Source organism: Boleophthalmus pectinirostris, unplaced genomic scaffold (assembly GCF_026225935.1).
Source record: "Boleophthalmus pectinirostris isolate CB_2022bp ecotype Guang Dong unplaced genomic scaffold, ASM2622593v1 HiC_scaffold_16, whole genome shotgun sequence".
NCBI lineage: Eukaryota > Metazoa > Chordata > Actinopteri > Gobiiformes > Gobiidae > Boleophthalmus > Boleophthalmus pectinirostris.
In genome coordinates, this window is record NW_026571095.1 from 29,874,721 (window position 1) to 29,889,968 (window position 15,248).

The 15,248-nt window shown below is 38.7% G+C and overlaps 1 protein-coding gene across 2 annotated transcripts in view; it reads left to right on the forward strand.

The window, feature by feature from the left end:
• The window catches only part of LOC110155706 (xenotropic and polytropic retrovirus receptor 1 homolog), a 76,106-nt gene that overhangs the window by 48,297 nt on the left and 12,561 nt on the right, over positions 1–15,248 (forward strand). For both annotated transcript variants that reach the window (XM_020919857.2, XM_055151580.1), the window contains exons 3-10: positions 6,999–7,100; positions 8,238–8,455; positions 9,341–9,490; positions 9,716–9,799; positions 11,120–11,201; positions 11,294–11,383; positions 13,028–13,125; positions 14,942–15,121. In XM_020919857.2, coding sequence (XP_020775516.1) covers positions 6,999–7,100; positions 8,238–8,455; positions 9,341–9,490; positions 9,716–9,799; positions 11,120–11,201; positions 11,294–11,383; positions 13,028–13,125; positions 14,942–15,121 — 1,004 coding nt within the window. The remainder of the gene's footprint in view (positions 1–6,998; positions 7,101–8,237; positions 8,456–9,340; positions 9,491–9,715; positions 9,800–11,119; positions 11,202–11,293; positions 11,384–13,027; positions 13,126–14,941; positions 15,122–15,248) is intronic.

Below are 15,248 nucleotides of genomic sequence, written 5' to 3' on the forward strand. Positions count from 1 at the left end.
GTGAAATGGTCAGTGTACCTAGCCAGGCTCGTTCCGCCGTTTAATTTCTCTCCAGCGACTATATCAGGAATCGGAATACACTACACGGTTCGCAAAAACACTGAAAGTGCGAGTTTGGGCACCAGCCAATCAGCAAAGAGCCATACATTCTGTGTTGGCAACGATTCCTGAGATCGAGGATTTAAAACCGGAACAAAGAGAATGTTTGGTGAATTTTATCAAGGGGAAAGACGTTGTTGCCCTTCTTCCTACGGGATTTGAGAAAAGCTTAATATATGAGTTATCACCGTTAGCGCATTATATACGTCACAGCCAAATAGCAGCAATTGGTTAAATTTAAAAAAGTACCCGCCTACTGTTGCTGCGAACGAATTCTAATGCTGCCAGGTCAGCCGGTTTCCACAAAGTGAAACCGGCTGATGAACCAGGCCACCGTGTACCATTCTTTTGAATTTCAATTAAGAACGAAGAACAATAAAATGGGAAAACGGTTTGTCATTTCATTATTCCGTTTTAGTATCAAACAAACAAAAAAACAAAAACAAAAAACAGATCTCGACCACTATTTCCAATATTTCATTTAAAGTCATTGTGTCTATTTCAAATTTGATATTTTATTCTCTCTGGTTTATTGGCCCCGGAAGTTCTACTGAAAAATCGTTGCAATTTTGTGAACAAACTTGTTGTCTTCTACTTCTTTTAGCGACGTGTTTACTTTTGCTTCTTAGAAAGTAATTGTTAAACTCCATAACGAGAAACAGGAAGCAGCGAAAAACTCTCCTTTGTTGGGTCCGGGGCAAATAAACCAGAGAGAATAAAATATCTAAATTAAAATAGGTACAAAGACTGTTTTTTGATTGGTGTTATTTGATATTTGATAATAAACTTTAAATCAAATATTGGAAATAGAGCGTGAAATCTGCTTTTTTGTTTGACACTAAACCGGAATAATGAAATAACAAACTATTTTCTTAATTTAATTCCTTAATTTAAATTCAAAAGAAGGAATAATACACAGACTTGGAATCTAGTCTAATGATATTAACTGTGTTTTTGTAAAAATCACTAGTTTATCCTGTTATATGCACTTTAAGGCTTTTTATAATTATACGGTGACTAAAATGCACTCAGGCGTGATTCAAGGATTTTCCATTGTTTTCCCTGAGCAATCCAACACCTGCTTATTACCCAGGCTTCCTCTTTTTATTCTTGAACTATGACTTGTACGCGTTCATGTTTATGTATTTGAACGGAATATTCCAACCAGATCTTTCCGACATCGAGTGGAAAAGTCTGACCTTCTGACAGGAAAGCGATGCATCTATGACCAGTCTTGTCCCCAAACACTGGCAGTGGCTTCCTCTGACCAAAAACTCCATTTATTCAAATATTTTTAAAAAGTAAATAAATATATAGAATTGTCTTTTGTCTTTTGTCTTCCATGTTTCAGTAACTTTATTTACAATATATAACACGTTAGATTTAGATTTGACGCCTCTACACTGGTCTAATTTTGATCATTTAAAGGTGCACTGTGTGACTTTTTGTTTGGGGGTCACCTGCTTGTTTCTATGGAGATGTCATTGCTCTGCCTGGAATGTTCCACAGTATGACTTTAAACAGCTCTTTTTTTGCATTTATACAATTACAGGTGGTTTTATAGCTCAAAAATACCTAAAAAAACAGACATTATGACTGAGCGGGGTCACCTCTCCACAGATCTGACCTGTAACTTGGTCTGGTTTGGTCTGTTTAATGCCATACTGTAAAACATTCCAGACAAAGCAGTTATATCTTCATCGAGAAAAGTACTAGGGGTGTGCAAAAATATAAAAAATATATGATGAACCAGGCTACCGTGTACCATTCGTTCTTTTGAATTTCAATTAAGAATGAAAAACAATAAAATGGGAAAACAGTTTGTTATTTCATTATTTCGTTTATTTTGTTTCAGTATCAAAAAAAAAAAAAAAAAAAAAAAAAAACAGATCTGAAACTGCTTATTCATTGGAAGTAAACTCATTTATGCAACACATTTGACATTTTCACTGTTTGATGATTAAAATGTTTGTGCTTCATATGAACTTTGCACCAGAAGTAGATTAACAAGGACTTTTAGTATGATTTAGCCTTTATTTTTAATTGAACTGTATCAAATCGACTTGATATATAATGTATTGAAGCGTAAACTCAGTGTATCGAGGTATGTATCGTATCAGCAACTTCTTAATGATACCAGCCCTACACAATGCACCTTTAAATGATACAGATTTATATTACATAAAATTGACTTTTGTTAGCCAACATGCCTGGAGTTGTGTTTTGTTTCATTCACATTTCATGTTTGAGTAATCCTTTATTATTAGTCTGGCTACATCTCCAAAGCTCTGTCCCCCCTTGTGATGTCATGTAGTGGTAGTTTTCAAGTTAACAGCTCCTTTTACCTTTAGTTCAGTAGAGATTGGAAATTGATTGGAGATTATTCTAGTGAAGGTGTATGGAGTTTAAAAACACTCAGCCTAATAATGAAAGAACTCAGCCTAAATATACAGGATTTGTGAGTTAAACATGTGTTAATGAAACAAAACACAAATCCATGACCATCTTGCTGGTGGAAAATGCGTTGACGTCCCTCCATGTATTAAAGGACTTTTAATAAACTCAGTCGGAGTGCCTCGGATTTGTACCTTGCCCAGTTTTACATTTTTCAGTAAGGGCAACATTCTGTTAAGATTATAAGTTTAACCCTCGTAGCGTACCTGTACTGCTGTTTTTTACTTTTTTGTGACCCAGTGAAGCTCTCCACTTACTAGGTCTGTTTGTGACGAGGAAACAACATTATAACCAGTGTTGGGGAGTAACAGATTACATGTACCGGAGTTATGTAATCAGAGTACAAATTATGAGTAACTGTATTCAGTTACAGTTACTGTTTCAGTGAGTGGTAATTGGATTACAGTTACTTTGTTGAAATAAATGGATTTCACTGCGGTATTTTCCTGTTTTCACATTTTGGGCTATATCCCCCCCCTTTTTTTTTTTCTTTTTTTTTTTTTTGTAATTCCACTCATTGCTGGAAAATAAACCAGGTTTAAACTAGATCTAAACCAGGTCTAAACCAGGACTAAAACCAGGACTAAAACCAGGTCTAAACTAGATCTAAACCAAGACTAAAACCAGATCTAAACTAGATCTAAACCAGGTCTAAACCAGGACTAAACCAGGACTAAAACCAGGTCTAAACTGGATCTAAACTAGATCTAAACCAAGACTAAAACCAGGTCTAAACTAGATCTAAACCAGGTCTAAACCAGGACTAAACTAGGACTAAAACCAGGTCTAAACTAGATCTAAACTAGATCTAAACCAGGTCTAAACCAGGACTAAACCAGGACTAAACCAGGACTAAACCAGGACTAAACCAGGACTAAAACAGGACTAAAACAGGACTAAAACAGGATTTAACAGGACTAAACCATGCTGCACGGATGTGTCTCCTCCTCTTCTATCAGTAATATTTTTAATACGGTTCAGTAAAATCTGGGCTTTTTATTTTCTTTTAACAGACAAAACATCTTATGTTACGATATCCTAGTCTTTGCTACTCTACAGCAAATCAAGTAATCCAAAGTATTCAGATTACGTTACTCACCTTAAATAACTTCATGTATTACGTTACAAACTACATTTTTGGGGTATATAATCTGTAATCTGTAGGGGAATACATTTTAAAAGTAACCTTCCCAACACTGATTGTAACATAGATCAGAAAATAGCGTAATAAGGGCCCCTTAAGTGTTCCAGCTGCCTTCAATACACTACTCATCAGCTGGTTTTAAAGGTTTAAAGATGGACCATGCAACTTTTCTCGGGTTGGTCACCAATTTTGTCTCTATAAAGATGTTATTTCTTTACGTGCAACATTTCACAGTATGGCATTAAACTTGTCTATCTCCATGGAAAGAAAGTGTTATTCGTTATTCATTCTCACTTGATTGGACGACTACCTGACATTAGACGTTTCGGAACATTTTCAGAAACCCTGGTGATCTCCAATGACATTGTTTAGCTGTAATATGATAAATACGTATCTTAAAATCCCAAATTTAGTTTTGATTTGACGTAGAACCAAAGACGGCTGCCTCATGGCTCATTTACCGCAAGCTGGCACACACATGGCCTTTCCTGCTGTTTTGCCTAGTCATTGTTTGTAAAGTTTATTGTAACTTCTGAAACTAGCATTACGCTAAATGTGTGTTTTTCAGTGACTCTGCTGTTCCTGCCTGAGCCTTAATCCCCATATTTAAGCTTGTTCAGGAGTGTGAAAGTGCGTGAGTGTTGGCGGGCGTTCCTCCAAAATCAAGTTAAAAAACATCAATTGCGCTGTTTCAAAGTATAGAGCAGCATCAGCAGACAGACGTGTCATAATGCTGCTAATGACCATAATCACGCCTGGGCATAGAGAGAGAGAGAGGAGGAAGAGAGGGGAGGTAGAGAGCGAGAGGCATGCAGAGAGCTAGGAAGGAAAGAGAGAAAGGAGGAAGAGGAAGAGAGAGGAGGCCCAGAGAGAGGAAGGAGAGAGTGGGGAGGCAGAGAGAGTAAGAGGAAGCAGAGAGAGAGAGCGGAGGTGCACAGAGAGGAAAGAGAGAGTGGGGAAGCAGAGAAAGAGAGGAGGCATAGAGAGAGAGAGATAGCAGCAGTACAGAGAGAGAAAAGAGGCGAAGCAGAGAGAGAGAGAGAGGAGGCAGAGAGAGATGGGAGGCACGGAGAGAGAGAGGAGGAAGAGAGAGAGAATATGCAGAGAGAGAGGACGAAGAGAGAGAGGAGGCAGAAAGAAGGAAGGCGCGGAGAGAGAAGATGCATAGAGAGAGGAGGCAGAAAGAAAGAAGAGGCACAGAGAGCAAGAGGAGGAAGAGAGAGGAGGCAGAGAGAGAGGAAGCAGAGAGAGGAGGAAGAGAGTGGAGGTGCAGAGAAAGGAGGCACAGAGAGAGAGAAAGGAGGCAGAGACAGGGGAGGCACAGAAAGAGAGGAGGAAGAGAGAAAGAGGAGGCGCAGAGAGAGAGAAGATGCAGAGAGAGAGAAAGGACGCAGAGAGAGAGAGGAGACAGAGAGCGAGAGGAGGAACAGAGAAAGAGGAGGTGCAGAGAGAGAAAGAGGACTCACAGAGAGACAGAGACAAGAGGTAGCGGAAAAGAGCAGAGAGAGAGAGGAGTCCACAGGAGCTAGGCTGCCCTGATTCATTGCCTGTGGTGACCCGGCACTGACCTGCATGGTTATACTGTCACACAACATGGTCACACACACATGGTCACACACACATGGTCACACACACATGGTCACACATGGTTACACTCACGGCTAGACAGGGTTAACCACTCCACCACGCACTAACCAAATGTTCTTGTAATTTACATACAGGAGTTGACTGTATGGACTGGTACAGACAGCTATGGATCAAAATCATTTCAATTTGATGAAGTCAGAATTTCAGATTTGTTTAAAATTCTCTTCCATTTTATAACAATAAACTTACTGCTAAATTGTTGTTTAACTGCTCAGGCCCTCTCCTTCAAAATGTGGGTACATTAAGTAATAATGCACCAATACACAAGGCTCATGTATCAACAATTGTGACAAACATTTTCTGATTCAAGCGCAAATATTTTGAACAATCTCACTAGTTTTATTACTTGTTAACATTTTCGCTGTGTTAATAGTTAAACGTTATTCTGTTATATACTTTTTTTAGATCTGGTTGTACTTGGAAAATTTTTGAAAATCGATTTTAGTTTGCGTTTTCATTCTGACACATCACATTTGTTTTAATGATAGTGTTCAATTTAGATCCAGTTTTTTCTAAAATTATGTGACTTCAGGACACATGATTAAATGTAATCAGACCCCAGTTATGTTAAATATAGGTTTGTGTGATATCCCTGAATCATTATGACATTAACATAATATTATGATATGATGTCCTAGTGAAGTATGAAGCCGAACACCAAATCCACCTTTTTTCTACTAAACTATATGGTGTTTTAACAGCATTGTCTATTGTTCCTTAGCATTACTTGGCAATTTTGGTGCAAACTACAACAACAAACAACCAACATTTTCAGTTTTCTGGTCAAAAACCCCCAAATCTAAGTACAAGTATGTGCTGCATTCAGTGACCTTTGCAGTTTTTAGTAGTTGGTGACATCACGCAAAACTGCAGCCAGGTTTACAGCCATGTTTTTCTGATTACAAACACCTCCCTGTGGATTCCTGTTAGGCCAATCACGCTGTTCATAAACCTCTAGACCCCTTCTCACAAACACAGACACACACACAAGTTTTCCAGGTACTGCCCAGTTTAGCAGCTCTGTTTGAAATATTGCTGTGGGAGGAGTTTGGGGGCGAATCTCCTTTCTCTTTCCTCGTTTCTTTCTCCTTAATTCTGCAGGAAATGGATGAGGAAGTCCCACAAAGTGAGGAGAGATGATAAAAACTCCTCACTGAGACCAATAAAGTTTGATTCTTTTATCTCATGTCTGCTCCCGAAGCCTCCCTCGTGTTTACTCCTTCCTTCATTCTGTGGTTTTCTTTGGGATGCCACTTAATATGACACGTTTGATTGATAGCTGGAAAATGGAGGATTGAAGAGAGGGAACAAGGAGAAGGACGCGAGGGAAGAGAATTGAGACGCAACATAGGTGTTTAGTCCCACATTTAAAAAAAACTCATCAGTGCACTTGGTGGTAAAATGGTCTAAAATCTGCCAGAGCCGACCAAGAATTGAATTAAAACATTTCTAGTTCCAGGCAAAGATCTTTTTGTAAAAATGTACGGTAGTTAGTGTTGCAATATCGTACAAATAACTGTATTCCTTCTTTATCTTGGCCATAATTAAATCTGCTGTTGTAGCTCCCTCTAGTGGCCTCTGGTGTTTTTTCACACATCTGTATAACCTTAATTGGTAGTCTTAACAAGTCCCTATGTGGTCTCTTGTTTTCCAGTCACAGATGAAGACGCAGTTAAAAGGCACTACGCCAAGTTTGAAGAGTTGTTTTTCCAAAGGTGTGAGAAGGAGCTGGCCAAGATCAACACCTTCTACTCTGGTAAGACCTCCCACCTTCAGCCACCATGACACCGACACCACGATAATAATAAAAAACACTCTTTATTTAGACAATAAGATGTGATTTTCAGCTTTGTGTAATCGTTCAGTTGTCCAGTTGTGGTCCATGAGCGTACGCAGAAGTGGGCAGTTACATTTACTTCAGTCACTTTAGAAAGAATTTGTACTTCTTTAGTGGCATACTTTTACCTACTTTAGTAATATTTTTATTGAACTAACAGTACTGTCACTTGAGTAAAAGTTTTCAAAAGCTTTATGTGACAATATGAAGTTATTTGCAGCGTTCCTTCAGATATAATTTAGTTTGGCTCATTTTTTGTATCTGTCCTTTAAAAAAAATTGATTTTGTGCTTTGGTTAATGTTTTTTTCTTCAGATTACATTAACTCAGTAGTAAATCAGTTACTCTTACTTGAGTATCTGTTTTCTCAAATACTTTTTTACTCCTACTAAAGCAATTTCTCAGAGCACTATTTTTTATTTCTACTTGAGTAATGTATTTTAAGTAGTAGCAATAGAAAAGTAGTCTATGTGGTCTTATACTTTATTTGTTTTGATACAGCTCAACATCCTGATAAAGTTATTCAGGAATAGTTAATTTCTGTTCTGTGAATGCAACTTTTTTAGTTTTTAGTTTTGATACTAGGGGTGTAAGAAAAAAAATCAATTCAGTGATATATCATGATAGTTCATTGCACAATTCTCAAATCGATTCAAAATGGATCTGAATCAATCTTTAATAATATTATTCATCACAAAAAATTCATTAGTTACATTCCTTGTTCTCATGATTTAAAAAAACTAATAAATTATATTTTTTTACAATTGTGTTCTCTTGAAGGTGTAGATGAGTATATCAACCATTATATCACAATATCATTTATTTATTTATTTTTTGTATCGGGATATCGTGATATATTGAATCATGACATGCGAATCATGATATGTATTGTATCGTCAGACTCAAGGCAATGCTCACCGCTAATCAATACTTGCTCCAATCAGTGTCTAGTTTTGGTACTAGTTTTAGCATCAATTAGTATCAGATTTTCTTTACTTTTGACGACTATATGAGACGCTGCAGTGTGGTACATGTATCTCCTCTCTGTGGTCCACAGAGAAGTTGGCCGAGGCCCAGCGGCGCTTTGCCACCCTGCAGAACGAGCTGCAGTCTTCTCTGGACGCGCAGAGGGAGAGCGCCGCCATCGGGCTCCGCCGCCGGAAGACCGTGTTCGCTCTGTCCCAGAAGGAGAGGTGCAAACACAGGAACATCAAGGACCTGCAGCTGGCCTTCTCCGAGTTCTACCTCAGCCTCATCCTGCTGCAGAACTACCAGGTCTCTGTCACTCACACACAGTCACAAACACACGCAAACACACACAACACACACCGTGAAGGAGCTGTATGTGAGATTTTGATTTTAAATCCCTTCACCTGCCTTTGTGCCCAGATACAAGATAAACATGTTCAAATCAAATATATGTTTTACTGATAACATATCAAGAAGCAGAATGAGCCTCACATGAGTCTCTCATTTGGGTTGCCAGGTTCACTGCTGAAATGCAGTTGGTTTAAACCTAAAATGCCTTTCTCTTATCTGAATGGCCACTACCACTAAACCCCAGCACCTGCAGCCAGTCATGAGTCAGTGCTAGTGCAGCCTCTGCAGCTCAGGGAGGGAATTCTGGAGGTTCTGCGCTTTCACATGAGACGTGGCCTGTCCGTGTACTAGAGTAGACCTATGTGTACTCTGTGTACTCCACAGGGTTAGGCAGCGAGTTCAGTTGCAGTTCCTTTTTTGGACTGTGAAGCCCAGTGCACACCAGAGCGCGTCAAATCCACGTGCCAAAACACACACTTGCTGTGTTTTAAATAGAAGTTTTCTCTGCAGATTACTGATAAAATGAAAGACAGTGTGAGGTCGTGAGAGGAGAGTGAAGGTGCTGAGCAGGTTATAGTGAGATGAGCGAGAGATGAGAGTTTCCACACAGAGAGAAGCTGGAGAGCACCAGATGGTGGTTTCTTTCCTTCTGCTGCTGCAGAGAAGTGCTAAAAGCATATGTTATCAGCCGTGGCGCAGCTTCCCAATTCAATAAACCCCAATGGAAGCATCCCAGGGCGCACTGGTCTTAAGAGTGCAGGATACACACACTTCCTTTAAATGTCCTGACAGCAGTGTAAACGCTCTGTCCTGACTTGTGCCTATGTGCTGTGTGTCCAGAACCTGAACTTCACAGGCTTCAGGAAGATCCTCAAGAAACATGACAAGATCCTGGAGACGTCTCGAGGAGCAGACTGGAGGGTGGCTCATGTGGAGGTGGCTCCTTTCTACACCTGCAAAAAGATCACACAGCTCATCTCCGAGACCGAGGTAAACAGACTAATTTGACATTTTTAAGACTATAAAAATTTGTGTTGGTAAATATCAAGACAATAAAAAATTGTTCCATTCATGTTTTTTTTTCAGTATTTTCAATACAAATTTTAGGATCAGTTATTCTCTGGATATTGATTTTTCAGCCGACCCTCCACCAGATAATAACTTCTTTTTTTTAACAACTAATTGACAATCCTCCACTGTCTTTTCTTTTCTCAGGCACTGGTCACTACAGAGCTGGAAGGTGGTGACCGACAGAAGGCCATGAAGAGGCTGAGAGTCCCTCCTCTGGGAGCGGCGCAGGTGATGCTCTTTATTATGTTATTGATCAGTTCTGCACAAAATGGTTAAACACACAGGCTCACAGTCAGCCTAATGTACAAGCAGCAGACCTACAGAGCCTCATGGTAAACTTCCTGTAGTAAGGCCATGTGCTGTCTCCATCAAATCAAGTCCTCTTGATGTAAGTCTGAATTACATTAGAGTCAAAGTCAATTAGACATCAGAACTGAGTTACTACAGTCAGCAGATACAGCACGATAATGTGATGAGCTCAGGGCTGGTGAGGCCACTGCACCGAAGACAGGACTGTCCAAACATAGAATGTGCTCCTGCTCTCGGCAATGACATGACATTCTCTCATCTTTATCTTCTGCCTGTGTTTCATAATGACTGACAATTGTGCTACCAGAAGTTCTAGGAGTTAGATCGCACATGTGTGTATGTATGCATGTGTACAGGACAACATACATACCTCATGGTTGTGAGTTAGAACCAGCAAATCCTGTATCTAGGAATGTATCTCTACTGTGTCTCTCCCATGTAGCTTGAGCACACTTACTGTTTTAAAAATGTCTTGCAATCACAACTGAACCTATGTTACCAGAGCCTTAACCTGCAGATAGAGACCACATACAAGTTTTTCTCATTCTCAGTATATGGATCTTTTATGTGAAAGCTTTCTTCTTCCCGCTTCTTTTTGGGGCAATTTTTAAAAATTTAATTTATTTATTCATTTATTTATTTATTTTTCTGCTATAATTTCATTAATGTTATATGTTCCATTGTAAAATAATGTAAATTTCTTACTTGGCCAAAATAAATATACATACATAATAAACAAACATAAATCTGAAGCTCAGAACCTCCAGACTTCACTCCCTGAGCTGCGGAGGCTGCACTAGCACTGACTCATGATTGGCTGCAGATGTTGGGGGTTTGGATAGTGACCATTCAGATCAGAGAGAGGCAGTTTAGGTTTAAACCAACTGGATTTCAGCTTTGAATCTGGCAAACCAAAATAAGAGACTCACGTGAGGCTCAATCTGCTTTCTGATAGGATAATCGAGAACCTAAACATCAAATATTAACTTAAATCAAGAGGCCATCATGTCCAATGTTTCTGTAATAACAAATGAATTAGCATTAGTAAAAGCTATATTTATTTGAACATGTTTACCTCATATCTGGGGATACTGTTAGTACATGTTTTTAGAACTTTAAATCAAAGTCTTACATACAGTTTCTACATTATTTGATTCTTTGCTGTTCTGTCTAAAAAGCCTATGACCAAATCAGTTTGTATTTTTCTGGTGACATATAATAACTCTCGCTATCTTGCAGCCTGCTCCTGCTTGGACCACCTTCAGAGTGGGGCTGTACTGTGGTGTTTTCCTTGTGTTAGTGGTCACTGTGGTTATAGCAGGTAAAGTCCAGATTCACACACATCATATGGACTGTGTAGTAAAGATGATAAATACTAATACAGTTTATTCTTGTCCTTGTTTTGTTTTACAGGGGCTGTGCAGAGTGGTAGTAATGATGTTTGGCCCATGATCCGTATCTACAGAGGAGGCTTTCTTTTAATAGAATTTCTATTTCTTTTAGGTAAAAACGCTATTTACATCATGTTGTATAAAGCTGTAGCTCAAACTGTGAAAGAGAGATTGCAGATTTGTTCATTTTGTTTATGGTGAACATCTCTGTAATTACTGGACCTATCCACTTGAAACAAACACTGGCAGAAATAATATAGTTTTTTTTGTGTTTTTATTATGAATTACTCAATATTTTAATATCGAATCAAGTAAAAATATTCACTTATCTAACTCTGCCGGTAGAGGTTTTCGTCGAACGCTTTTCTCTATGGACATGTTATTGCTTTGTCTGGAATGTTTCACACTGTGACATTAAAACTTTTTATCTTCATGGACAAACCAGACCAAGTTACAGGGCAGATCTGTGGAGAGGCGACCCCACTCACAGTCAGAATGCCTGTTTTTCTAGGTATATTTGAGCTATAAAACCACCTGGAATAAATGTAAGGTAGAGCTGTTTAATGTCATACTGTGGAACATTCCAGGCAGAGAAATGACATTTCCATAGAAACAAGCAGGTGATGGAGCCCCCCAACCGAAAAGTTACAGTGCACCTTTAATGTAAATACAATGTTTTAAAAATTCTGTGCATAAAGACTGGAAGATAAAGGCTTTCAAATTCAGTTTAATATACAGTGTTTGATATGCATAGTCTAAAAATACAGTATTTTAGGCACTTTTAAAACTAAAAATTGTAATATGATGTTAAAAAAATTCAGTTCACATAATAAAATTTTTTTTTTAAATCTGTTGCATGGCTTCAGTATAAAATAAACACAAAATACACTACCAGTCAGAAGTTTTAGAACACCCTAGTTTTTCCAGTTATTTATTGCAATTCAAGTCCAGTGAAGAGCTTGAAATAGTACAAAGGTAAGAACTGAACAGCCAGAGGTTAAAAAAAAAAGATAAAAGATACAAAACACAAGTCCAAGCTCTGCCAAAACTACCTCAGGAAAAAAAAACAAGATGGTAAAACTTGAAAACGGAGCGTGTCCAGCACAGTCTCCGGACTTAAACCCCATCGAGCTGGTTTGAGATGAACTGGACAGAAGAGTGAAAGCCAAGAAACCTACAAGTGCCACACATTTATGAGAACTTCTGCAACAGACTTGGGACGAACTTTGTGAAGAATATTTGATTTCTATTGTAAAAAGAACGAGCCACGAGTGTGTTCAGCTGTTATATCTGCCAAAGGTGGACACTTTCATGAATCAAAAGTTTAGAATAAGTTTTGGTCAACAGTAAATAGTAAGCCGTAAAAAGTGAAAAGGAAAAGGAAAAAGTGTGGTGTTCTAAAACTTTTGACCGGTAGTGTAAGTCATACACAAAGGCTTCTCTATCAGTATAAACTAAAACGGTAAATACTTTTCTCACAACAGCTTCAGAAAGTGCTGCCATTACTCAACCCCAAAATCTCAAACAAATAATGAGAAGGTTCTGCATGTGTGGATCTTAAATTTGGACATTTCTTTCCAAAACAGTGATTATTCCATAGAGTTATACAGGTCCCTGCCCTCGTAAAATGATGATCAAATAAAACTGTAGAACCTGAACAGAGCCTATTATGGTAGTATCAAAAAATGTAGTGTGATAACTAACCTGCATGTGTGTGTGTTGTGTGTGTGTTGTGTGTGTGTGTGTGTTTGTTCAGGCATTAACACGTACGGCTGGAGACAGGCTGGAGTGAACCACGTGCTGATTTTTGAGCTCAACCCCAGGAACAACCTTTCTCACCAGCATCTGTTTGAGGTCTGAGCCGTACACTCACACATGTTATTCACAAAAGACTTTAGAAGCTTTTAACCATGTTGTTATTGTTTTTCCTTATTTACAAACTCAAAGTCAGAGTGATTTATGCATGTTTAAAGCCCGGTGTCGACTGCACGGTTTTGTTTTCATCGTATAATATTTGTGGATGTCACACTACACGACAGAATGATGGAAGGGCATGTTAGCGTTTTTTTCTGCATCTGTTAAAGTGAGTAAATGAAAAGGAATCAGGGAGAGATGGTCCTGTTTATGGAGGAGCTCTTCTGCCGCTTTGGGGAGTACTTGTGTTTACAGTTGGTCATATGTTGGACAAAGATGAGACACAGTGAGGGGAGGACGCACTTTGCACCAACACTCCAAAATAGTATTATTGTTATTTTTTTGTATTATTTGTTTATTTATTTCATTCATATAGTATAAACAGGGCAGCCGTGGGGTCTTAAAAGTCTTAAAAAGTTCTTAAATTTGATGTTCCTAAATTAAGGCCTTAAAAAGTCTTAAATTGAGTTGTCCAAGTCTTATTTTCTTCACAAAGGTCTTAAATTTCATTAGCCTATTATTTTGTGTACTCAATCGGGCTGCAGTGCTTTAAAAACAATTACTGACTCTCTTCGAATGAAGGCATAAGTGAACTGTTCAAAGCAATTTTCACGGACTCAGAAATCGCCCCAACGTTTACATGTGGGAAAAACAAGACCTCGTACATAATGAAATTCGGCCTGGCTCCATAGATAAATGATTTTTTGGCCATTTTACAAGCAATGCATACTACTATAAATGAGTTCTGAATGAGATATTATAATAAAAGTAAGTTTTGTTATTCAAAGCAGTGAGTAATGGTCGTTATTAGAATTGGAGCTATAGAGGTGCGATGTTGGTCTTAATTTTCATTTAAGTGGTCTTGAAAAGGTCTTAAAAAAAGTCTTAAATTTGGGGTAGTTAATCCTGGGGATACCCTGATTAAAAGACATCAACAGTGTCACAACATCAAACAAATAAAAGAAAAAGAAATGAATGAAAAGGAGCAGAAAGAAGAGTCATCTTATGTTATCTCACCCTTTTCCAGACAATACAATTCAAATCAGTACATTTCAGTTCAGGCACAATTATTAATCAATTGCAAACAGAAATCTTCACTATTATGCACAACGACTTAGTCTCCTTTTTAATCATTTTATCAGACAGGTTGATCTCAGTCACAGCTCGTCTTTGGTCATACGACATTTCAAAGTTTGCCCTTTTGTCCTCTGAGGCCTACGAGCCAGGATGTTTAGCCACAACTCAAGATTTTCCCCACGATGACAAATCTTTGGTGTCTGGGGGCCAGAATGGTGCAGTGGACACCCGGCTTAAGTCGTCTTCATTAGCCTGTAATCAGTCTGTAATCAACAGGCCATTGTCTCTATTAAGGTGTCTTCAATCAACGGAGCAGCTCAAGTTTTAGATCAGGAGACAAAAGCACTGTATGTGTTCTTTAAGTAACGGCAGTGAGCTTTGTGGAAGTGGCACGTCACCTGCATGACTCATGCTTTAGTACTGTCGTCATGGAGATTTACACTTTTTGTTGCCGTACAGTGGAAAGTTTTAGCCCAGCGAACAACATTTCCATGGAAACAAGCCAACAATATCCTGTCTTGAAGTCTTTACATATTTTCTCGTTTGATATTTGAGCCACATTATAATAGAAACAATCTTTTTATGCAGTAGAATAGAATAATAACACTAATACTGTAACATCACCTCTCTGTCCCTGTACTCCATGTGTATATTTATATATTTATATTTGTGCGTGCAGATCGCCGGTCTGCTGGGCGTGCTGTGGTGCGTGAGCCTGCTCTCCTGCATCTTCTGTGAAAATCTGCTGGTGCCCATGCAGGTCAACCCTCTGGCCCTCTACGGCTTCTTCCTCCTCTTCCTCATCAACCCCTTCAAGACCTGCTACTACAAGTCCCGCTTCTGGCTCCTCAAGCTCCTGGTAATACTACATGATTATAGCTCCCAACACACTAACCAAACTTAGTCAGGGGTTTTTAGGTTCCATCTAGAAATTGGGCAAAAATACCTTGTTTCTTCTCCTTCCTCCTCCTTTTCGCTGACCTCTG